The following is a 24,717-nucleotide window of genomic DNA, read 5'->3' as shown; positions in this document are numbered from 1 at the left end:
GTCGATCCCTCTTTTCGTCCCGGCCCTGGTGAAGTACGGAAACCCGGAAGGGCCGGGAACGTAGGCCCGCCTCCAGCGCGACTACAGGCGGGAGGGCAGGGGTAGCAGCTAGTGGATGGACTGGGTAGTCGACCAGCGAGCCGCATGGAGGTCCCAGCGGGGGTCATCAACGCCGAGCCCGGCTGGTTTGTCTCTACTCAGGAGCCTGAAGAGGCGGAGGCGGAAGAGTCTAGCCCGTTGCTTAGCAACGTAAGTTTGCTCCGCTGGCTCCCCGTTCTGAAGTGACTGCCAAATAAGACCGGGAAAGAAAAGGGATGGCAAGGGGAGCGCGGAGAAGCTTAGGACCTGGGGCCCAAAGGCAGCAGCCGAGATTTCGAGGAGATCTGGCGGAGTTCATCAATGAGATAGGAGCCTAACCTGTCCTATAAAGAAAAGTTGAAGCTGCAGGCTCAGGTGGAAGAGACGCAGCAGCAGGTGGAGGCAGGGGACCCTACTAGGGGAGCAGCCCCACGGTTATGTAACTCACTGCTCTCGGTATACTTGTCGGCTTCTCGTTTTTTTCACCAGTCTTGTGAGCTTTTTGCAAGAGTCACAAGATTTGGCTTTTCTCAGCTTAGTCATTGCTGCTGCTGCCAAGTCATTTCAGTCGTGTCCGACTCTGTGCGACCCCATAGGCGGCAGCCCACCAGGCTCCCCCATCCCTGGGATTCTCCAGGCAAGAACACTGGAGGGGGTTGCCATTTCCTTCTCCAATGCATGAAAGTGAAAATGGAAAGTGAAGTCGCTCAGTCGTGTCCGGCTCTTAGCGACCCCAGGGATTGCAGCCTACCAGGCTCCTCCATCCATGGGATTTTCCAGGCAAGAGTACTGGAGTGGGTTGCCATTGGGGACCTGTAAACGTCTTAATACAGAGATACTTAACCGTGAAGGAGCGTGAGAGGCCTGGTAATAAATACATAGCACTTCCCTGACCCTAAAACCTGTGCAGTGGGCACTTCGGCCCTTTAACTCAAGTCCCAGGGCAGTAACAGTTTCTAGGACTTTATTCCCAAATGCTGTTTTAGAGGAGAGTGTTTTCAAGGCTTATCCTCGCCAGAGCAACGTGAATTGCTTCTATTTACAATATCGTCATTGCATGGCATTCCTGCCCATCCTTTCATTGGGCAGACTTAATTCATTAAGTGTATAAATAGAGATTAGTTTTGTAGTCCTAGTAATTAGGGAGCAACAGTTGTCTACAGCAACCTCAAGCTGACTCAGGGATTCTTCAGTTATCACGTGAGCTTCAGGCCATCTGCCTGCTCCCTGTCCCCACCCCATTTTACCCTATCTTCATCTTTTGCAGTCACAAGGTTAGTCATGCCTTCTTCCTGAAGCCTACTGGGTCTCTGCGCAGGTGGAGACGATTTTCCTAGGAAACTGGCTTCCTGGAGCTGCACTAGTGGGAAGTGAGAAGGAAAGGAAAGGAAACGAGGTCCTGGTTGCTTGTTGAGCAACTAGTATGTCACAGTATGTCTGTGGTTTTAGGAGACTCTCCATAACCTGTCAGTCATTTCTTGACCAAAGTTGGACTTCACCATTCAAACACTTAACTCTGTTAATTCGTGTGCTTACAGGAAGTTCACACACAGAGATCCCGAGGTGCTTCATTTGGTTTCTCAGTGTTTAATTTGATGAATGCCATCATGGGAAGTGGCATCCTTGGCTTAGCTTATGTTATGGCTCATACTGGTATCCTTGGATTTAGGTGAGTTTTTTTCTTATTTTACAATTTTTTCTTTTTTTTCATTTTGATAGTACATTGAGAAGCAAAGAGATAGGTTGTAGAACTTGGTATTATACAATTTCTAGTTATTTCTGGGGTTCCTCTTATTCTTATATTGTTGCTAGTCTGTAGCTTGGAAGGATGCTATATAATTTGGTTTTTTATCCAAAGTGTGGCTAATTTAAAAAAAAAGAGAAACTTGATCCACATTCCTTAATAACCTTAACAAGTGGCTTATTTGTTGTGTTCAGTGGGCCAAAGTAAATCAGAGTTTATCAGTCATGCAGATTATTTATAAATAGCGATTTTGTGACTGTAAATAAAACATATAATCCTTTGGTTTCTCTCCATCTCTTTCTCTCCTCCTGTTAAGTAGACTTGTTTCACTTTCTGAGGCTAGACATGTACCCTGTATTTATTCCTTTACATCTTTTAAGACAGCTCATGGCCAGTTTGCCCAAGACAGAAGACATTGCTGTCTTTTCTGTGTTTCCATAGTACTTTTATATTCATTCTTTTATTATAATGTAATTATCTGTTTGCAAGTTATTTTCCCCACTGAACTCTGAAATCCTTTAGGACTAGATCTTATCCTTAGCATGGAGCATCATGCTTAATAGAATGAATGAACAAGTTTGTTTTGTCAGTACAAGCAGACCTATTTTTTCTATGAAATTTAAAATACAGTCTCATGTAGGATCATTTCTGCTTTTACTTTGAATTTCTTGGTTAGCTAACCAACTTTTAAGTAACCGAACTTGCTTTTATTATGGGATGTATTTGCAAACTTTCATAGTTTTAAAACTTAAAAGCTATGTATGACACCTCAGGCGAGACATAATCATAGGACTTATTTCTTAGTTCCATTTGAAAAATCACATTTTTTTACTGCAGGATCTTACATACAGGTATATACCACCGAATGGGGGCTTGCTGAATCATATCACAGTTTCCATCTGGTGATGCCAACCTTATTTTGTGAGGTCTCTGACATCAATTGACAAGTGTACTTTCACCTCTCCATTTTGCTACTTATTAACAAGTATTAAGTGGACTGCAAAGATAGAATTTCTTCAACTTCAGGAGCACTCCCCTGGAAACTTGTCTTGCCAGTATCTTCCTGAGAATAAATAAAGGATTATGTATGCTGTTTCTTTTCATACTTTTGGTGAGAGGACCCCAATTATTACATAACACATTTTTCAAATCATATCATTAAAAGTGTTTTAACTGTACTTTTTTGGTTTGCTTTGTTGAGTATGTTTAATAGATGCTGAAATGCAGTGTTTATTCAAAATTATAGGGAGGTACTCATCATTGGGGGCTTCCCAGATGGCTCAGCAGTAAAGAACCCTCCTCAGAGGAGCCTGGAGGGCTACAGTCCTAGGGTTGCAAGAGTTGGACACGACTTAAATGACTAAACAACAGCAACGCATCATTAAAAGGGGAGCGATAGAGTAAAGAAAAAAGACAATGGGATTTCAAAACTGAAACTTACTTCTCTTAAGTTGGAGAGAAGACAGAGGAGCCTAGAGGGCTACAGTCCACAGGGTCACAAAGAATCAAACATGACTGAAGCAACTTAGCACTCATACACGTGACCATTTGAATGTGAAAAAAAAATGTTTTTTGAATGAAATACCATAAAAAGGAAACTTTTAGGGGACAAATTTGACCATGTACTCTTTTATGTTTTAGTTTCTTGCTGCTGATAGTCGCTCTCCTGGCTTCTTACTCAGTTCATCTCCTGCTTAGCTTGTGTATTCAGACAGGTAAGTAAAATGTGTGCTTGCTTATTCATTTGATAAAATAGCCTATTGAGATCATGTCAGCCAGGTTGGGTGTCTCAAATCTAATTTCCAGTGGGAGTATTAGGTAGGGTGGTTGAAATGGAGAATTTCAGAAGGTCAGAATATATGGACCCAGTCCTTCAGGGGAATATCTGAGGGCAGACGAGGAGGAGGAAACCGGCATTCTTCCCCTGCCTTTCTCCACAACATGTGACATAGATTTCTAGGTTAGAGTAGATTAGGGAAAGCACCTGAAAGATGTTTAAAGGATCCAGACCTTGTGTTAGGGAGAAGCAGTACCCAGGTGTTCATGCTGATCGTCTTTCTCCTAGGGTGATCACTTTCTGGAGAACACCTTCCCAGATCTACTACTGCTGTCTCTGCCCCCCATATATAGATGTGTGTGCATATATATACATATATATATATATGTTTTTTCCACTTACGCAGTTCAGTCATGGATTGAATAAGTTCTTTCAAGTTGCAATAAATAAAAGCGTATGAATCGTGGAACTGCTTTCTTAAAGTTTTTCTTTTGGCATTAATAAATACTCTGTGCCCACCAATCCTGGTCTTTCTATCTGCCTAGGCTGATCTCCCTTTGGATTGCGACAGTTATGATGCCAGAATCATGAGTTTAAGTCTTATGTGGATGGGTTCACTTTGCCCTGTTGTTTTCAGGTTTTTAAGAAACAGAACAGATACATAAAATAGATAAAAATGGGATTGTTCTCGTTGAAACAGGTGTTTCTTGAGGATTTTAAGACTCTTCAGAACAGAGTTCTAAATCCACAGCTCTACGCTGTTTAATCTGTCTATGCATCAGACGCATCTGCAGATTGTTCTGTAAACAGAGGTTTCTAAGCCTCAGGGATTCTAATTCCAAGAATCTGAGGTAGGATTCAGGAATCTCTTTTTAAAAGTCCTCCAGGGGACTCTTACACAACATGGACTTAGGATCTGTAGTTCACAGCTGTAAGTTGTGTCATTGCTTTTGGTCATTCAACCAACAAATACATTCCTTTGCTTGCAGGGGGCTTGGGTGACTGTGTAGACAGATAGAAATACCAGGAAATGATGCAATATTAATCGCAAAGTAACAAGTTGTTCATACAACATCCCAAATTCAGGAGTAAGAGCATTAAAGAAGTATATTTGTAAATCCTGCTGAAAGGGGACTGAATTTTAATGCATGTTTTGAAATTTTGCTTCTTTGTTTAAAAAAGTTATTTTTACTTAATTGTGATAGTCTATCTAACATCTTCATAGGTTATTTTATCATGGTTTCTACTAAAAGATTAATATGGTAGTAAGTCATGTGGCAATTATATCTTCATTACCTGAAGTGTTTTGCTTTATTAATTTAAATTATTTGGAAGTAGTATTCAATTTATGAAGATTTCCAGATAATGCTATTTTTTTTTTTTTTGCTTTCCTTCAGATCATATGTATTTAACTTTAAAATTCTGACATCTGTTATTCTTTTCTATAACTTTGGGGCATCTAAAGTGAAAAGCTCTGTTTCTCTTTCTTTTTTCTTTTTCTTTGATTTTTTGTAGCTTACTTGGTCCATGAACTAACTTCTTCATGATTCTTCATACACACTGCTGCACCTGTCTGCTGTTGATTGAATTCCTTCAGTCACTGTAAAGTTCTCTGTGCAGGTAGGCTTTAAAAATAATAACAAATCATATATATATGTGTATATATATATATATATTGCATATGCTATACATATATGCTAGAGAATAATACACAGCTAAATTTCTCTCTAGTTTGTTGGACTGTCATAAAAGAGTATTCAGACTGGATTCACTGGTTGGAGAAAGGATTATCACAAGTCTTTACAGATTAGCTTCATTATTTGCCTAGAGCACAAGAGAAATTCTACCTTTATAAAAGTTCAGTTCAGTTCAGTTCAGTCGCTCAGTTGTGTCTAACTCTTTGAGACCCCATGAATTGCAGCACGCCAGGCCTCCCTGTCCATCATCAACTCCCGGAGTTCACTCAAACTTACATCCATCCAGTCGGTGATGCCATCCAGCCATCTCATCCTCTGCCGTCCCCTTCTCCTCCTGTCCCCAATCCCTCCCAGCATCAGAGTTTTTTCCAATGAGTCAACTCTTCGCATGAGGTGGCCAAAGTACTGGAGTTTCAGCTTTAGCATCATTCCTTCCAAAGAACAGGATTTCTTTTAATGAAATTCTGGTATTTTTGATTTTATATAGGATTTGGGATATGTCTGGACTTTTCTTGAGGGCTGAGGCATATAAGGTACCTTAATCTCTCTAGCCTTAGTTTGTGCTTAGTCATTCAGTCATGTCCAACTCTGAATCCCCATGGACTGTAGCCTGCCAAGCTCCTTTGTCCATGGAATTCTCCAGGCAAGAATACTGGACTGGGGATCCATTCCCGTCTCCAGAGGATCTTCCGGATCCAGGAAACTTTAGTTTGCCAGTTCTAAAATGATAGTGATAATACTTTTCTCTTGGGATTATTGTGAGAATGAAATACAATGACATACGTAAAATGTCAAGTCCTTGGTAAAATGCTAGTAGCTTTTATTATCATGAGTTCTCATTGGGCCAGAACGCATAAGGATTGCAAAGTATGTATGTATATATATATATATATATATATATATATATTTTTTTTTTTTTTGGCTGCATGGCATGTAGGATCTTAGTTCCCCAACCAGAAATTGAACCCATGCTCCCTGCAGTAGCAGAGTCTTAGCCACTGGACCACCAGGGAGTTCCCCCAAGGTGCTGTACATACTGTACTGCTGTCCCAGAAACAGTTGGCTCATTATGATTCTCTGGGGAAATGTTTATGCTCTGGGAGTAAAGGAAGAGCTCCCCTCCTCTGGTTTCCACATCAGTGTCAACAGAAGAGAATCAGAGTCTTAGAACTCAGCCTGTATCTGGTCAGGTCCCTACTTCCTAGTCCTTGCTCCCTACCACTCACTGCATTGTCATCATTATTTGCCTTGAGATCATTTGGATTAATAATCTTATACCACTTGATTTATGTCACTCAGTTTATGTCAATCAGTTCAAGAATCCTATGTTATCCTTCATTTCCCAGACTCACCCAATATAGTTCTGTCATTTTCTTTTTTTAATTTTATTGAAATATAGTTGATTTACAATGTTGTATTGATTTCTGCTATACAACAGAGTGATTCAGCTATACACATATGTGCGTTTTTTCATATTCTATTCCATTATGGTTTATCACAGGATATTGAATATAGTTCCTCTTAACTCTTCTGAATATTTCCTTACCTTTCTTACTCTAGAACCTAAGACTTCTCTGTGAACACTGCTTTCCCTACAGTTCTCTCAAGTGGCCTCTCTTTTCTCTTCCATGTTCCTCATACTGGTCTAAAGATAGGATAGATGTCCTACTGACATCTCATTTCTACTTCCTCTCCCTAAACCCCAGCTTTGAATCTCATAAAGTCTACCTTATGGATATCATATACAGACTCCTCAGCCATGTTCTGTCATTTTGTGAACATTTTAGCTTCTGCTTTCCTTTCAGTTTCATCAGTATCACCCCATCTGGATGGGTACTGGACGATTTCAGTACCCATGTAGACAGTCTAACACTTTCATTTCTGTAATTTTTTCTCTTCTAATGATTATATTCTCTTCCTACCTCAGCTACTTATTTCCCTGGTCATACTATTGATCTTGTCTTTACCAAAATTTCATCCCCTCCAAAATCTCATTTTCAAGAATCCACCCTCCAAAAACTACCATCTTTTTAATTTGTTAAAAATTCATTCCCTCAAGTACTCCAACTCTGGCAATTCTTCGCCCCCCACCTGGATTTGAGGTCATTGATATACTACTTTTTGCTCTCTCCTTCACTCTCTTGTCCATATTTCTTCTCTGCATCCAGTTGAAGTTTCTTGTTGTTACAATCATACCCTTGCTCCTCCCTTTCACCATGCTACTTTCCTGGCAAAACTCCAATCATAGTTAAATGTAACAGCCTACCTCACACATGCACCTGTGCAGTTGACTATTCCTGAAGAAGAACATAAAGCCATGCAGATTAATGTCACTGTAATTCAGTGTCTAGTGGATCTGTGATGCTATCATCTAATCCTTATTAACTTCTTCAGTTCATTCACTTGCTTACTGTGCTGTCTAGGAGATGTCTTCTTTCTCTCAGACCTTCAACACATTCTCCTTGATTTCATTCTTAGCTGATAGCTTCACTTTCTTTTTCACTGACGAAACAGAAACCATCGTAGAAGAACTTTATAAGCTCTTACTACCACTTCCACCCACCTGTCTTCACCTGTACCTTATATTCTCTTACTTTGGATGAACTCTCTGTGTTCCTGTCTGAGGCTAGCCCCTCCACTTCTGCTGTGACCCCGTCTGCTCTCACCTACAGTATTCAGCCACTTTCTCCCTTCTCTCTTCTTTTTCATCATCTTTGTACTTTTCTTTCTATGAGTTTACAAATAGATCATAATTTCTTCCACTTAAAAAATGATGCTGCATGCATTCACTATGCTCCATGCCTTCATAGGGGATGATTATCAGGTGGCGCTAGTGGTAAAGAACCTGCCTGCCAGTGCAAGAGACTCAAATTCAATCCCTGGGTCAGGAAGATGATCCCCTCGAAGAATTCATGGCAACCCACTCTAGTATGTTTGCCTGGAGAATCCCATGGACAGAGGAGCCTGGAGGGCCCCAGTCCACAGGGCCGTGAAAAGTCAGACACAACTAAAGCAACTTAGCACACATGCACACTGTCGTAGTAAAGCTCTTGTGAAAATAGTTATCTATACCAGATACCTCCCCTTCCTCTTATTCTCTCTTGAACATTCTTCAGTCAGCCTTTCCCCATTACTACACAGAAATTATTGGACCAGCATCTTCCACATTGCTGATCCAGTGGTCAGTTCTGTCTTCATCTTAGTTGACTGGTCAGCACCACTGGACACAGTTGGTCACACCTTCCTCTGTAAAACGCTTATTCACACTCTCCTGGTTTCCTTCCTGTTTCACAGAATATGCTTTTCCTCTGCTAAATCCTTTTTATCTCCCTGTCTTCTAAACATTGGAGTATCCCTGGTACTGTTCCCCTGATCTCGTTTCTTTTACACTCTTGGGCTCATTACAGCCAGCCCTAAAATTGATACCCCTAGCCTGGATCTCTTCCCTTGAATTTCAGACTCATATCCAACTTCCTCCATGATATTGCCACTTGGATATTTAATATGCTAATGTCAAATTTGCCTCTTTATACTACCAGTCTACACTTTCCACTGTTTTCCTATCTAAGTAAATGATAAATCTTCCTTCTAGTTGCTCAGGCCAAAGACCTTAGAATTATTCTGGACTCTTCTTCTCATACTCCAAATGCAATTTCCAAATGTGAGGAAGTATCTGTCCTATAATTGTGAAAGTAAAATACTGACAAAACAAGTGTGAAGACCGTGATGAAAAGGTATAGAGGCTAACCGTCAATCCAACATTTGTATTAGTATTTACCTACATGAGTTGAAAATTTATGAGCATGGATGTTTATAGCAACTTTATTTATAATTGTTAGAATTTAGAAGCAACGAAGATGCCCTTCAGTGAGTGAATGGATAAACTGTGGTCCATTCAGTTAATAGAATATATTAACAGCACTTCAGAGAAATGAACTGTCAAGCCTTGAAAGACATGGAGGAATCTTATAAAGGCATCTTGCTAACTGAAAAAGCCAGTGTAAAAAGGCTGCATTCTGTATGGTTCCAACTATATGACACTCTAGGAAGGACAAAACTATGGAGACAATGAGAAGATCAGTAGTTGCCAGGGCTTAAGAAGGAAGGAGGAATGACTAGATGGAAGCATAGATGCAATTTAAGGCAGTTGAGACTGTTCTGTATGATACTATACTGGTAAATACACGTCATTATTCATTTATCAAAACCATAGAATGTGCAGCACCAAGGAGGAACTCTAGTCTATGGATTTGTGGTGATAATGATGTGTCAGTGTAGATTCACTGATGTGACAAATACACCCCTCTGGTGGGGGGTTTTGATAGTGAGTGGGGCTGTGCATGTGTGGGGATAGAATGTGAAAACTATACTTTCCGCTCAATTTTGCTCTGAACCTAAAACTGCTGTGAAAATAAAATCTGTTTTTAAAAAACTTAAACAAACTCAGAGGGAAAGAGGAAACAGAGATAATTCACAGACCAGATGAAAACTTTAAAAACTATATTTAATAGCTTCAGAGAACCAAAAGAAGATATTACATCATTGAAATAAGGACAAGAAATTATTTCAAACATATAGTAAAAGAGTCCCAGATGTTAGAAATGAAATTTAAAATTAATTTAGTAGCTGGGTTGAAAAGAGTTAAGGAAATTTCCTGAGGGGAAATAAAAAGACAAGGAGCTTGAAAATGGGAGAAAAAATATAAGAAAATGAGAGGATCGGTCCAGGAGGTTCAGCATGCAAATAATAAGAATTCCATGAAAACAGAAAAATTAGATGATAGAAAATTATCAACAAAACAATACAAGCAAAGTTTGTAACTGAAAGAAATTAGTTTCCAGATTGAGAGAATTTTTCCTGGTAACCAGTGTAATAATTATAAAAGAATTCATATCAAGATGTATCTTTATGAAAAATTAGAATACAGTTATAAAGAGACTATACTGAAAGCTTCAGAGAGGAGAAACAAACAATTCTCATGCAAAGAGTCGAAAACTATAATGACAAAAGACTTCCCAGGAAGAACTATAAATAAGACTATAGAGCAATACCTTCAGAATTCTTGAGGAAAATGATCTCAGTATAGAATGCTACATCCTGCCAAACTATTTTTTACAGGTAGAATAATGACATAAAAGACTCAAAAAATTATCTCCTATACACTCTTATGTAATGAGCAATGGAGGATGCCACTTACCAAAAAGTTCAGTTCAGTTCAGTCACTCCCTTGTGTCCAACTCTTTGAAACCCCATGGACTGCGGCATGCCAGGCTTCCCTGTCCATCACCAACTTCCAGAGCCTGCTCAAACTCATGTCTATTAGGTTGGTGATGCCATCCAACCATCTCATCCTCTCAACCATGTCACCTTTCCTCCTGCCTTCAATCTTTCCCAGCATCAGGGTCTTTTCCAATGCATCAGTTCTTTGCATCAGGTGGCCAAAGTATTGGAGTTTCAGCTTCAGTGTCAGTCCTTCCAATGAATATTCAGGACTGATTTCCTTTAGGATTCCCTGGTTGGATCTCCTTGCTGTCCAAAGGACTCTCAGGAGTCCTCTCTAACACCACAGTTCAAAAGCATCAATTCAGTGCTCAGCTTACCACAATTAGGTGGTACCAAAAAAATTAGGGATCCAGCACAAGGGAGAGGCTCCTTGGTGGCTCAGACAGTAAAGAACCCGCCTGTTCAATCCCTGGGTTGGGAAGATCCCCTGGAGAAGGGAATGGTGACCCACTCCAGTATTCTTGCTTGGAGAATCCCATGAACCGAGGAGCCTGGTGGGCTGCAGTCCATGGCGTTGCAAAGAGTTGGACACGACTGAGCAACTTACACACACAGCACAGGGGAGAAGTGGAGGGAATTCCCAGGACAACAGCCAAACAGCGGGTCTGAGGGCTCCCTGCAGGTTGAAGTAGTTCTTTTTACAAAGGCGCAGTCAGCTTTCCAGGTCATGCTTGCCTTCAGGATTTTGTTCAGGATGGAAATCCTTTTCTTTTTCTTCTTCCTGAAGGGAGTGCCTTTCTCATTTGTCTGTCTAGCTCTGACTTGTACTAACAGTACGTGTTAGATTAGCAGTAGATTAGCAGTCAGACCTGGCTGTTACAGAAGTCTAAGAATCAAATAGTGGAAGACTGAAGCAAGGTATTAACTAAGAGAATAAAAGGGGAAAAAAGCAAGTTAAGAAACTTGGCGAAGTTAGACTGAATGTGGAGGAGGGCCTGTCTGAGGATATCTCCCAGATTTCTGACACAGGCCACTGGGTTAATGATAGTGTCATTAATGGTCATAAGAACACAGCAGGAGATGCTAGTTCAAAATAAAAATGAGTTCAGTTTTGGATATGTGCACTCTGAAGTAAAATTAGATGGACCAGTCCTAGAAGTGAAGCCCAGGATAGAGGCTCATTCATTCATCCTATACTCATTTATCTGTGAGGATTACAGAGATAAATGACTTCCTTCCTTCCCTTAAAAAAGCTCATAATCTAGAAGGGGAGACATACATAAGCAAATGATTTATAATGTAGTGTGATCATTTAAATATGAGCAAGGTATAATGATAGCTCGGAGGAGAGAATGTTTTGCTTTGTCTCAGTGGGGGGTGAGGGGGGTGGTGAGGGTCGGCCAGTATTGGGAGGACCGAGCTAAAAAGGAATTTGACCAATAGACAAGGCAAGAGAGAATATTCCCGCACATACAAAGGTACGTACTGAATATTTTACCCACCATACTAAAACTAGTTCACTATTATTTATGCATAAGACACAAAGAAGAAAATGAAACTGAATAAATAGACAAGTGTCAGATCTTAAGGAATTTGGAGCTTTTGCTGAGGCCGTGAGAAGTCACTGAGGTGGTTGGAAAAGAGTCAAAGTAGATACTAGGATTCACCAATTGTTGCTTCCAAAGAGAATTTTGATCCTTCTGAGAGCCCACTGAGAAAGAGAACATAGTCCCCTATCTTCTTCTTTCTAACGGTTACAATTCTTTTACGAGGATTTTATTTTTTAGCAATAATGAGGAAATAAAGAGTAAAATGACCCCCTTGCCCTCCCCATTCTTTTTTTAATGAAACATGGTAGAGTGGTGATTTGAAATCCATCACAGCACCCTCTTTTTTAAAAAAAAATTCAAAATGCTTCTTTTATTACCTGTGAATTCCTATAGGTATTATAACCTACTTGTGGTGGGCTAAGTTAGTTCAGTTCGGTTCAGTTGCTCAGTCGTGTCCGACTCCTTGCGACCCCATGGACTGCAGCATGCCAGACTTCCCTGTCCATCACTAACTCCCGGAGCCTACTCAAACTAATGTCCATCGCTAAGTAAAGGTGCCCCCAAAACATATCCAGATTCTAATCCCTGTGAATGTTACCACTGATGGCAAAAAAGGGACTTTGCGAGGGCGACTATTCTGTGGACTCAGTGCAGTTACCTGGTCACAGAGAGAGAGCTCAGACAGCAGTGGAGAAGGCAATTATGACCACAGAGGCAGAGATGGGAGTGATCTGGCCACAAATCAAGTCAGGCCAGCTGTCACTGGAAGCTGGAAGAGGCAAGGAATAGATTTCCTCTAGGGCCTCTACAGAAACTGTAGCCTTGCTGCTACCTTGATGCTGACCCAGTGAGACTGATTCTGGCCTTCTGACCTCCAGAATTACGAGAGAATAAATTTCTGCTCTTTTAAGTCACCAAATTTGTGATACTTTGTTACGCAGCCATAGGAAACCAATACAGTACTTAAAATTAATATAATGCCGTATAGCAAAGTAAAGGAGAGGCAAAAACAAAATAAACGCTGTTAGTGATATGATTTTTCTAAATGGGAAACAGTTTTTGGCAAAGTTCCAAACAAAACCAAACATAGTAATTATGTTCCTGGAAATTTTAGTGTATATTGAAAGCATTAGCCATTGTTTCCTCAGCATCTACCAAACAGAGGGTGTTTAATAAAAGCTGGGTATGTGGGTGATGATGGATGGATGGATTAGAGCTACAGAGGGATTCTATTTTAAAAGTTCCAAATTTAACACACAGGCAGAAATTACATATGTCAGAAGTATCTTTGAAAATTTATTGTATAGTTTATAAAATAAAGTGTACAAATTTACATGTTGGACACCAAGATACCATTTCTCAATAAAGCTGAGAGCCTTTTATTTTCCCCCCACATTAGTCTGGGTACTGTGTGAAGGCTTTGGATCTCTTTAGGGTCCCATTCAGCACTGAGATGCTCTCATTGTGAGAGCAAATGAAACTGAAACTGATTGAAAGACAGTAGATTCCTATTTCCTATCTCAGTGCTCATAGTATTTATTTATTGTTTGGTATGATAGCTGCCCACACTATTTATAATTTTGTATCTTTTTCTTGGGATTAATGAGCATAGTTCAGTATTCCCACAATTAATTAAGTGGGCTGATTATGGGACTCCATTTTCAGTGAATGGTGGTCTTGTCTCATCCTTTCTTCTGGTAAGTACTCATCTTGCCTGGATTTTTCTCCCCCAGGGGCATGTGGCAGTGTCTAAAGACCCTGGTGGCTCAGACAGTAAAGAATCCGCATGCAAGGCAGGAGACCTGGGTTTGATCCCTGGGTTGGGAAGATCCCCTGGAGAAGGGCATGGCAAACCACTCTAGTATTCTAGCCTGGAGAATCCCCATGGACAGAGGAGCCTGGTGGGCTACAGTCCATGGGGTCGCAAAGAATCAGACATGACTGAACAACTAAGCACCAAGACATTTCTGGTTGTCAAGGCCGAGAATTGGTGGACAGGGTGAGGTGCTGCTGGCATCTCGTGAGGCCAGGGACGCTACTAAACCTGCCGCAGTGCACACAACAGCCCCCTCTGCAAACACTTATCCAGGTCCAAAGTATCAGCAGGGCAGGATGAGAAAACCTGAGCTAGACTGTATGTGTACTCTGCTTTTGTCATGACCCCTTTGTATTGTCTTACTTGATGGCAGAATGTTTCCTGTAGCAGAACTGAACTTTTGTTAGTGGGCTGCAGGGAAGGATGGGTATAAGTCTTTGCAGGATTAAACATACTTTTAAATGAACCTCCTCTTTTAATTTTATCAAGGTAATAACAGTCACACACATGTGGATGTACATGCCATGTGTATATGTGTGTGCGCACTTATGCAGGAGGACTTGGAACACTTTCCTGCCCATTCTTCCCCACCTCTAGTTCCATTTTCCAGAGTTCACAGCATTTAGAGTTTTGCTTTGACTTCTCTTGGGGAGTTACCTCTCTAAGTGTAAATCATATTCTTCTACTGTTATTTATTGATTTAAGATATTATTTGTTGACACCTCGTTATGTAAGGTGAGGATTTAGCTTGAGTACACTAGTCCTTCTTCTAATTGTTGTTAGTTTATATTCAATAATTCTTTTTCTGATTATTTGTGACTCTAAACAATACATTTAAAGTTTTGTTTTTGTTTCTTAGATGGTGTTTTACTCTGCTAGGTTGCATATATATATACTTGTATATATACTGTGCTTGCTTTCCCCTGTTGTCTATTTCCCGTCGTCCTTCTACTGTACTCTGATATTGTCAAGGTTGACAATATTTACTTTCTGTTTTATAATCTGTCTTAAGTCATTAATGTTTTATGAATAAGTTGAGTCTAAAGTTGGAAAACCAATGAATAGCATTTATAGGATATAACCATGTAAATCCAGTTCACTGAAGAACCATGTGGTATGTTGGGACCCTAGAACTTTCTCTATGCCTGCAGGTATCTCACTTCTGTGACACTGAAAGGAGTATGTTCTTTGTACTCTCGCATTCTATTTTCTTTTACTACAAGTGCTCTAAAATCATGCCACATTTAGTTGGTAAACTGACATTTAAGTACACATTAAGAAAGATCAGAAGTGGTGGCACAGTTGCATAGGGGATATTCAATAAATGAATGGCCTGTGTGACACTATTAAGGAGAAAAAAGACAAGAGGAAAATGAAGGAAAGCACAAGAAAGAAAAGAATTTCAAAATAAGAGTGCATTCCAAATGGCCTGTTTTCTGAGGGTTGAACTGTATTTGAATAACTCACGTCCCTCACTCCAGTTCCAAAGATAATATTGCTGCTGCTGAAACTTGGGCTTTGTACTGTAACCAGAGTTTATTAATTGTCCTATTTCATTGAGGAAAAAATGCAAAGCAGACAGAACACTGGAGTAACTAGCTGGAAATATTCCACTGCTACATGGGAAGCAGCTTTCCAAATGATTCCTGTGGAGGCCAAACTCTCGGTCTAGCCAAAATAGCACTAAAGTGTGCCTTGATGGTACATTAAAGAAGAAAATTTTCCCCAATTTACTTGATTCAGATTTACAGCCTTTCTGCCCCCTCAAAGACATAGCATTGATTTCTTTAATATAAAAAACTAATTTCCTAAAATAGATTGCTAGTAACTGCTTTCAGTTATTTATTTAGAGAGGATTGTGCCAAGTATTGCTTGTTTGAATTCCTGTAAAAGGCTGAATTAATTTCATAATTTTCATAATTAATGTTATTCCTCTTCTGTAAGAATTTGCTATTAGTGTGACTGGTCATTACCATATCTTGTTTTGATAGCTCTCAAAGCATTTTTAACATTATAAATAAGGTATTACAACACTGATCGTATATTTTGCTTTATAGATCATATTTGATAAAACCTTTTGTTTTTCACTTAATATTGACATTTTTCATTTTATTCTAAACATAGCTTTTAATGGCTACATATTATTCTACTAGATATACCTACCATAATTTACTTAACCAGTTTACCATCATTGAGCATTTAGGTATTCTTTGTTTTCAATGTAATAATGCATAATGAGTTACATTTGTATACATGTATGCATGCTCATACGTAATGAGTATTTTTGCATACAGTGATTTCTCTGATATTAGCCTTATTTCCTAAGATGCACACTCCCAGGGGTCAAATATTATAAATGTTTTCATTTTTGAAAGGTTCGTTTTTGAGATTACATTCTGAAGTCAGTTCCAATTTACACATAATTGTCCAAATGATAGAAAAGAATTTTAAAAGTATTTCACAATTGTTTTGGTTTATGTGTCAAAATGATCCAAAAAACTGTTAAAAAGTAAATATGTGGAGATAAAGCATTTGGCTGACTATGTACATATTTTATTTTAGCAATGCCTCAATATTAGGCCAGAAGCCATTATTCATACTCATGATGTCTCAAACATGGAAAAGTACTTCTGATTTTTGCAACATAAAAGAAGTAAGATGACAGTTACGGAACTGAATGACTAGCCAGATCTGCTGACTTGAAAAATAGAATTAGGATTTGAACATAATAGTCAGTCTCCATTTAAAAGTCTAAACCTTTTTTCACTCTGAATTTGGGGCTCTGCTATATTGAGAGATATTTTTAAAAAACTAGAAAATAATAGAGAATTAATTTGAGGTTGCTAAGATGTATGCCACTGTTGTCTGAAGTTGCAGTTACAGTGTCTTCATTAAGCTGTTAGTGTGGTTATATTTTCTGGAGTAATGTTCTAATTTAAAGATTAAGACTAAGTGCTAAGTGTTTAATTTATTTAAATTTAGGTAATTGAAATATCAATTCTTTGGGGATTATTTCAGTATTATTTTTGCCTAAAGCAAAGTTACTTGCTTTAAAAAAATTTTATTTATTTATTTTTAATAGAAAGATAATTGCTTTACTGTATTGCACTGGTTTCTACCAAACATCAATGTGAATCAGCCATAGGTTTACCCATGTCCCCTTCCACTTGAACATCCCTCCCACCTCCCACCCCATCCCACCCCCCTAGGTTGTTATCCAGCCCCCGTTTGAGTTTCCTGAGTCATACAGCAAATTCCCACTGGCTATCTATTTTACATATGGTAATGGATGTTTCCATATTACTCTCTCCATACCTCCCATCCTCTCCTCCTTTTCTTTTCATGAAAAGTTACTTGCTTTTCATATTTACTAATATACAATTTATGGGGCTCTCTAAGTGGTGCAGTGGTAAAGAAGCCACCTGCCAATGCAATAGATGCAAAGAGAAGTGGGTTCTATCCCTGAGTTGAGAAGATCCCCTGGAGTAGCAAATGACAACCTGCTTCAGTATTCTTGCCATACTTGTTTTCTCCTATTTAAAAGTGAAACAAATCCTAGCTACATTTTTTGAAGATTATTATCTTGATAACTTGCTCCCTGACAAAGAAACTAGTGCAAAATAGGTAATTTTTAAAGCAAGTTATGTGATATATTTCCATGCATAACACTGAAAGCCTCCTTGCTTTAAGCCCTTGGAAGGAAAGTTTTTCTTTAAACAACACTTTCAACTCTAATATGAAAGAGGGATGCTGAAAATGAACACTGATGTTCCTTTAATCTCATGCTTCATAGTGACAAATCAGAGACCTTCTGAAGACTTGGTTCACATACACATAGTATGTAACAAAATTCCCTTCCCAATGTCAAATCAGAAGCTAATATTTAGAGCTTGTTCTGGTTGAATATATAAAACCAAGCCTTTGGAATGTTAAATATAAAAAATTGTGTCCCTATAAATAACATTATTACTTAATTATGTTTAGGAACTTTGAAACAAACTTGTAAAGATTTATTGGTTGAAATAATTAATAATTTTTGTGATGACATTCACTTTAGAACATATGTATTTGTAAAAATAGAATTTGGGCATTTCAAGTAGAGGAAAAAATTCCAGATCTCAGTTTTTTAACTTTTTAAAAAATTTTTATGTCTAAAATATGTCTACAGTCTGCCCCTCTAGGATTATTCTAGGAAATTATTCTAGGAAATCTTTCCCTGTTAAAGCATGAAGGTTCCTACTTGTAATTAAATTATATATTCCAAATTCCAAATTAAATTGTCCTTGCCCACTGTTGAGCAGTGTGTAAATACATTTTAAAAAATAGCTGTGTCTGGGACTTCCCCTGCGGTCCAGTGCTTAATACTCCATGCTCCCAATGCAGGGGGCACAGCTTTGATCCCTGGTCAGGGAGCTAAGATCCTTTATGCCACATGACCCAGCTAAAAAAAATTAAAATATTAAATAAAAAATTAAAAATAAGTATGTCATGCAAAAAGTTCTAAATTCTTTGATCAACCCTGATAATAGATTATAATTTTAAAATGTTAAAAAAATTTTTGTTCTTAAGTAAAACTTATTTTTTTAAGCATTTCACTGTGTTCTTTCTAACTTTGTAGTTATAACATGAAAAGACCACATATGGTTTTCAAAATGCTTATGTTTGCATACTTGATGAACTTTGTTCACCTTATAGCATGTTTAAAAAACTGATAATTAGAAGATCATGTCACTTAAGAGCTAAACAGTGCTAAAAGATGAAAGTATACAGTTTTTTGTTAATATAGTGATAGCTTAAAGAAACCCATGTATATCTTGAGAGGATATGTTAAAAACTTGATTTAAGAAATGATGATCCATATCTTTGATTCAATAGGAAATGTGTGATGTTATTATTAAGTCTTAGTATCTACTAACCTGCCTTTTTTTGGCATAAGCACTGAAAAGTTAAGAACTTCTCAGACTTTGTTGTTGTTCAGCCAGTAAGTTGTGTCTGACTCCCTCAACCCCATGAACTAACCGTAGCGCGCCAGGCTTCCCTGTCCGTCACTATCTCACAGAGTTTGCTCACATTCATGTGCATTGAGTTAGCGATGCTATCCAATCATCTCATCCTCTGCCACTCGCTTCTTCTCTTGCCCTCAATCTGTCTCAGCATCAGGGTCTTTTCCAATTAGTTGGCTCTTTGCATCAGGTGGCCAAAGTATTGGAGCTTCAGCTTCAGTCCTTCCAATGAATATTCAGGGTTGATTTCCTTTGGGATTCACTGGTTTGATCTCCTTGCAGTCCAAGGGACTCTCTAGAGTCTTCTCCAGCACTGCAATTCGGAAGCATCAATTTTTGGCACTCAGCCTTCTTGATGGTCCACCTCACATCCATACATGACTACTGGAAAAACCATAGCTTTGATTTAGGATTATATAAACATTTTTAATTCTCTTATTTTTACCTATGGTATCATTAATTTTAACATGAAACTCCCATTTAAGGACAAATTTGGTTCTTTTATGAGCCTTTTAATTTTCATCTTTTCTGTGATCACACTTCTAGAACATGTGGAATGAAAATGTAATTTCATACTCTATGATGAGAAAGAAAATATATTCCCTTATCGCAGGATGAAGGTATTGTTTCCATCTGAATATATTATATCCTAGGTAGCCTGTAAAAGTGAATGTCTCTGAAAGTATGATTTAGCTTTTATACTTTAGTAAGATTTATTTACATAGACAGTTTTTAGAAACTGTTGTCAATGAAAATTAATATTGGACAATGTAGTCTGTGAGTACTGTTTAGTGAGAAGTGGATTGTTCTTGAGTAATTATTATTTGAATTATTGCAACCTGGGTAGTTAGACAACCTTAGGAATTGCTAAACTCTATAAGAGGACATTGTCTTTATGGATCATAAGTTTTCAACTTTCCCCCAAGTCAGTACTTCAGCTTTAAATTTAATGTGATTGTCGAATAGCTGGGCTTCCCTAGTGGCTCTGACGGTAAAGAATCCACTTGCAGTACAGGACACCTGGGTTCGATCCCTGGGTTGGGAAGATCCCCTGGAGGAGGGCAGGGCAACCTACCGTGGTATTCTTCCCTGGAGAATCCCCATGGCGGGCTACAGTCCGTGGGGTCGCAAAGAGTCGAACATTTCTGAGTGACTAAGCTTAGCACACAGCACATTGAATAGCTGTAGGTAGCAGTGGAATAGCTTTCTTCCATGTAAGACTTGGTACACAGACAGAATTGTGTAAAAATAACAATTATGATTTCTCTCAACAGCTGTGACATCTTATGAGGATCTTGGACTCTTTGCATTTGGATTACCTGGAAAGGTAATTTTTTTTCTCCTTGCTGTATTCAAAATCCTGAAAGGCAGTTTTTCCCTTCCATTTCCAGTTAGAAAAGACAAGTATATATAGGAGGAAGAAATTAAGGGAATAAAAGGAAACTAAAGTGAAGAAAAGGAATGATGGGAGCAGGAAGAGAAAGAAGAAATCTCTATGACCTTCCTAAAAATGCATTGATAAATATAATTCAACACTTAAATTTTTTAGTGTTTTTTATTCTAATGAAGGGGAGCAGTGACTTATAATTTTAAATCAATACAATGGCCTGTTTTAACATTTTGTGATTAATGTTGATTAGATTATATTTGAATTCTCATGAAGACTGAACAAGACAGATGCATGGAATTAACCTTATAGCATGTTTATAAAATTGATAATTAGAAGATCATGTCATTTAAGAGCTGAATAGTGCTAAAAGATGATCCTTCATTTATAAGTGAGGAAATTAAGGCCCAGAGAAGGGAAAGGGCCTATTTGTCTATAATTACTCAAGCCAGTATGGAACCATAGGACTCCAGACTCAAAATCTATTACTTTTCCTCCCCAGAATAAGAGGAATAACAACAGTATTTATGGGGCATTCATTTGTGGTAGGCATGCTAAACTAGTTTAGTTAAACTAATTACCTGTCTTCTTCCACAGATAATCTGGAGTTAAATATTATTGTTAGTGTTTTAATAATTATTTTTGTTTCTGAAGAGCTATCATACTTCTAAAACCCATTTATATGTTTATTCCAAACAGAGCTTTTTCTTTGCATTTTGTAAATCTGTTGTTTGTGTTTTTTGTTTGTTTTTAATCTAAAAGGATGCTATTTTGTTGTCGGCTGAACTAACCTTTAAGAATTAAGTCTGAGAGGAAAAAGATACAGCTATGTAATGAGGGGCGGGAGATGTGTATTTGCATTCAAATTAACTTTGTATTTAAAGTACAAAAGAGAATATTTAAATCATGTTATATAGTCTCATGGTTTGGATCCTTATAGCCTGAAATTTGAACTAAATGGAGACTATGTCACTTTTGAGGGTAAAGATTTTTGTTAATCATCCTTGGTAACAATTTTTCTTGAAGATCAGGATGTTTGTTATAATTAAGATCAATTTCCTGCATCCAGTTTAATCAAGGGAGAAGAAGAAAATATTATTTATATAAGAAAACTAATTAATTTAATACAATCTATGAACATGACTGAGCATCATCACTGTTATTTCACATTAGTATTTCCTTTGTTCCTTGGATAGCAGCAGAGTCTACAAGAAGAACATGGATTATTGAGAGTCCCCTTTTCCTACACTCTAGAGTAGCTGCATTATCATCTTAGTATATACACACAGTTTTTAGTAGGCAGATACACAGACAGAGAATACTATAAATGAAGAGCTGTTTGTTTGTTTAATATTTTCTCTCAACTTCCAGAGTTGGGTTGAAACTTTCCTATTTCCTTCTTCCCAGATGTTACATGAGTATAGATATGACATATGATAGGGTCACATTATTCTGAAGTTAAATATTTTTGAAGTGATTTGAACCTTTTAGGAAAACTGTTTTAATTGTCTATACATGGTTTATGTGCTTGGCAAACATTTATTGAGCAAATACCATGTGGCCATGCACTGCACCAGGCATGAGAAAGACAGGTAGATGGGTAGGTATATTGACTTTCTAGATCAAAAATGCTTCAACTGAGCCAGAAAATGGGAAAATACTCATCAACACATTGATATTATTGCTTTTTGCAGTATATTCATAGAAAAATCCAAATTTCGTGTGTGACTGACAACAGATATTAATTGCATATGAAAGACGGTGTACAGAAATTTCACAAAAGTCTTTTCACAAATAACTGTGACATTTTGGAACTAATTTTTAAATGGGATGGCATGTAAAGGTTTTTCTGGAGAATATTATAATGATAATTATCATATCTTCAAAGACATCTTCCCAGATGTTTCTATCATTAGCCCTGCTTTCCAAGACCTCCATGTCTTGATGACTTAGTTTGTTCCCAGGATCAGATCAGATCAGTCGCTCAGTCGTGTCCGACTCTTTGCGACCCCATGAATCGCAGCACGCCAGGCCTCCCTGTCCATCACCAACTCCCGGAGTTCACTCAGACTCACGTACATCGAGTCAGTGATGCCATCCAGCCATCTCATTTTCTGTCGTCCCCTTTTCCTCCTGCCCCCAATCCCTCCCAGCATCAGAGTCTTTTCCAAGGAGTCAACTCTTCACATGAGGTGGCCAAAGTACTGGAGTTTCAGCTTTAGCATCATTCCTTCCAAAGAAATCCCAGGGCTGATGTCCTTCAGAATGGGCTGGTTGGGTCTCCTTGCAGTCCAAGGGACTCTCAAGAGTCTTCTCCAACACCACAGTTCAAAAGCATCAATTCTTCGGTGCTCAGCCTTCTTCACAGTCCAACTCTCACATCCATACATGACCACAGGAAAAACCATAGCCTTGACTAGACGAACCTTTGTTGGCAAAGTAATGTCTCTGCTTTTGAATATGCTATCTAAGCGTCTTTTAATTTCATGGCTGCAGTCACCATCTGTAGTGATTTTGGAGCCCAGAAAAATAAAGTCTGACACTGTTTCCACTGTTTCCCCATCTATTTCCCATGAAGTGGTGGGACCGGATGCCATGATCTTCGTTTTCTGAACGTTGAGCTTTAAGCCAACTTTTTCACTCTCCACTTTTACTTTCATCAAGAGGCTTTTGAGTTCCTCTTCACTTTCTACCATAAGGGTGGTGTCATCTGCATATCTGAAGTTATTAATATTTCTCCTGGCAATCTTGATTCCAGTTTGTGTTTCTTCCAGTCCAGGATTTCTCATGATGTACTCTGCATATAAGTTAAATAAGCAGGGTGACAATATACAGCCTTGACGAACTCCTTTTCCTATTTGGAACCAGTCTATTGTTCCATGTCCAGTTCTAACTGTTGCTTCCTGACCTGCATTCAAATTTCTCAAGAGGCAGATCAAGTGGTCTGGTATTCCCATCTCTTTCAGAATTTTCCACAGTTTATTGTGATCCACACAGTCAAAGGCTTTGGCATAGTCAATAAAGCAGAAATAGATGTTTTTTTGGAACTCTCTTGCTTTTTCCATGATCCAGGGGATGTTGGCAATTTGATCTCTGGTTCCTCTGCCTTTTCTAAAACCAGCTTGAACATCAGGAAGGCAAATGGAATTCCTAGGAGAAGAAGGGTGATCTCTTTCCAGTCCATGCACGACTGAATGATCTTAGATAGCTAGTCAGCTCCAGACATACATTGGAAGTATAGATTCACCAAGATTTAAGTGATTGAAAGGCCTGAGTGGAAGCAGAATATTTAATCATTTCTTCTGAGTACATCTGATGACCAAGAATGGATAAAGTGCCGTCTTGTATTTCCCAGGAATCTCATCAAAGATCACAAGTTAGCAAGGCTCAGGCATATTTTGTTTGGCTCAAATCTTTTTTTTATTTTTAGCTGATTGCCAACTAAGAGTTATGACATTTTGAAAGAATTCCGTTTCTGACTTTCCTTGAACAATCAGAAGATCTAGCTACATTGGATTCACATTCTCACATGTCAGCAACTGGCCAGAGCTGTATAACAGCTGCCACATTTTGAAAGAGGAGAAATTCTCCAATGTATTAAGGTCTTCACTACCTCCTATTGTCTTATACTCAGCCCACTGTGTGTTACTGAGTTTAAAATGCTTCAGTTTTCAGATATGTGGGCTCTAGAGTTTTCTGCTCTAGAATTAATTTATCCCTGCAACAAGGCTCCCATGTTCAAGGCTTGGTGTTTGCCAAGCTGATACACTCTGAAGATTATATTTCCCTTTATACAATACAGCATTGGCACAACACACCTCAAGCTGTTTCAGTATGCCTAGCAAAGCAATGTGATATAACCAATTAAAAAAAAAAAAAAAAAGACCAAATTAAAAAAAAATGAGACCAAATAAATTCAACTTCAATTCTTTGGTACTTTGATAACCATTGATTCCCTAGCTTTTTAACACTTTTAACTGTTTTAAAAATGGCTGCCAAGGAAACTTACAAAAGTGTGCTTTATAGTAACCATGGAACTATTAAAGAAAGGCTTTTTATGTGATGATTATTAGTTTTATATATTACAAATAGCTGGCAGAGTGTGTTCTTTTCAGTTTCTCTTCACTCAATTTCTGCATCTGTTTTCAAGTAATAGTTATTGAATTTTAATAAAATACCAATCCTTTTATATTGTTTCCCCTTTCATCTTCTGAATACATTTGTTCTTTTATAGGTGATGGTGGCGAGCACCATAATAATTCAGAACATTGGAGGTAAGCAATTGCAAGTGCACAGCTTATGCCTAGACGTGGTGGAAACGATGTCCTCCTTTGGTTTCTTGCTTGCTACGGGTCCAGCAGGGAACCTAAACCTCTATAGACATAGGTATCTCAGAAGCCCTGTGTGTTGACCTATTAGTCTTTCTTTTTTAAAAGATCCTT

General features: G+C 38.4%; 1 protein-coding gene across 16 annotated transcripts in view; it reads left to right on the top strand.

Annotated features, from left to right (window-relative positions):
* The first annotated feature begins 68 nt into the window (after positions 1-68).
* Positions 69-24,717, top strand: part of SLC38A6 (solute carrier family 38 member 6) — a 70,044-nt gene continuing 45,395 nt past the window's right edge. For 5 of the 16 annotated variants that reach the window (XR_015134231.1, XR_015134234.1, XR_015134233.1 and 2 more), the window contains exons 1-5: positions 69-249; positions 1,617-1,747; positions 3,464-3,537; positions 20,163-20,215; positions 24,510-24,549. Coding sequence is in view for 5 of the 16 variants with exons in the window: in XM_086320386.1 (XP_086176512.1) it covers positions 145-249; positions 1,617-1,747; positions 3,464-3,537; positions 20,163-20,215; positions 24,510-24,549 (403 nt within the window). In the remaining 11 variants the exon portion in view is untranslated. Of the gene's footprint in view, positions 250-1,616; positions 1,748-3,463; positions 3,538-5,114; positions 5,220-20,162; positions 20,216-24,509; positions 24,550-24,717 lie in introns of all 16 variants that reach the window. The other 11 variants (XR_015134232.1, XM_086320400.1, XM_086320387.1 and 8 more) reach the window with 6 other exon arrangements.

This window comes from Bos grunniens, chromosome 10, assembly GCF_055505025.1.
Source record: "Bos grunniens cultivar Pamir isolate PY7600 chromosome 10, Bosgru_T2T1.0, whole genome shotgun sequence".
Taxonomy (NCBI): Eukaryota; Metazoa; Chordata; class Mammalia; order Artiodactyla; family Bovidae; genus Bos; species Bos grunniens.
Note: the sequence above shows the minus strand (reverse complement) of the source record. Positions and strands in the feature narration are given on the sequence as shown.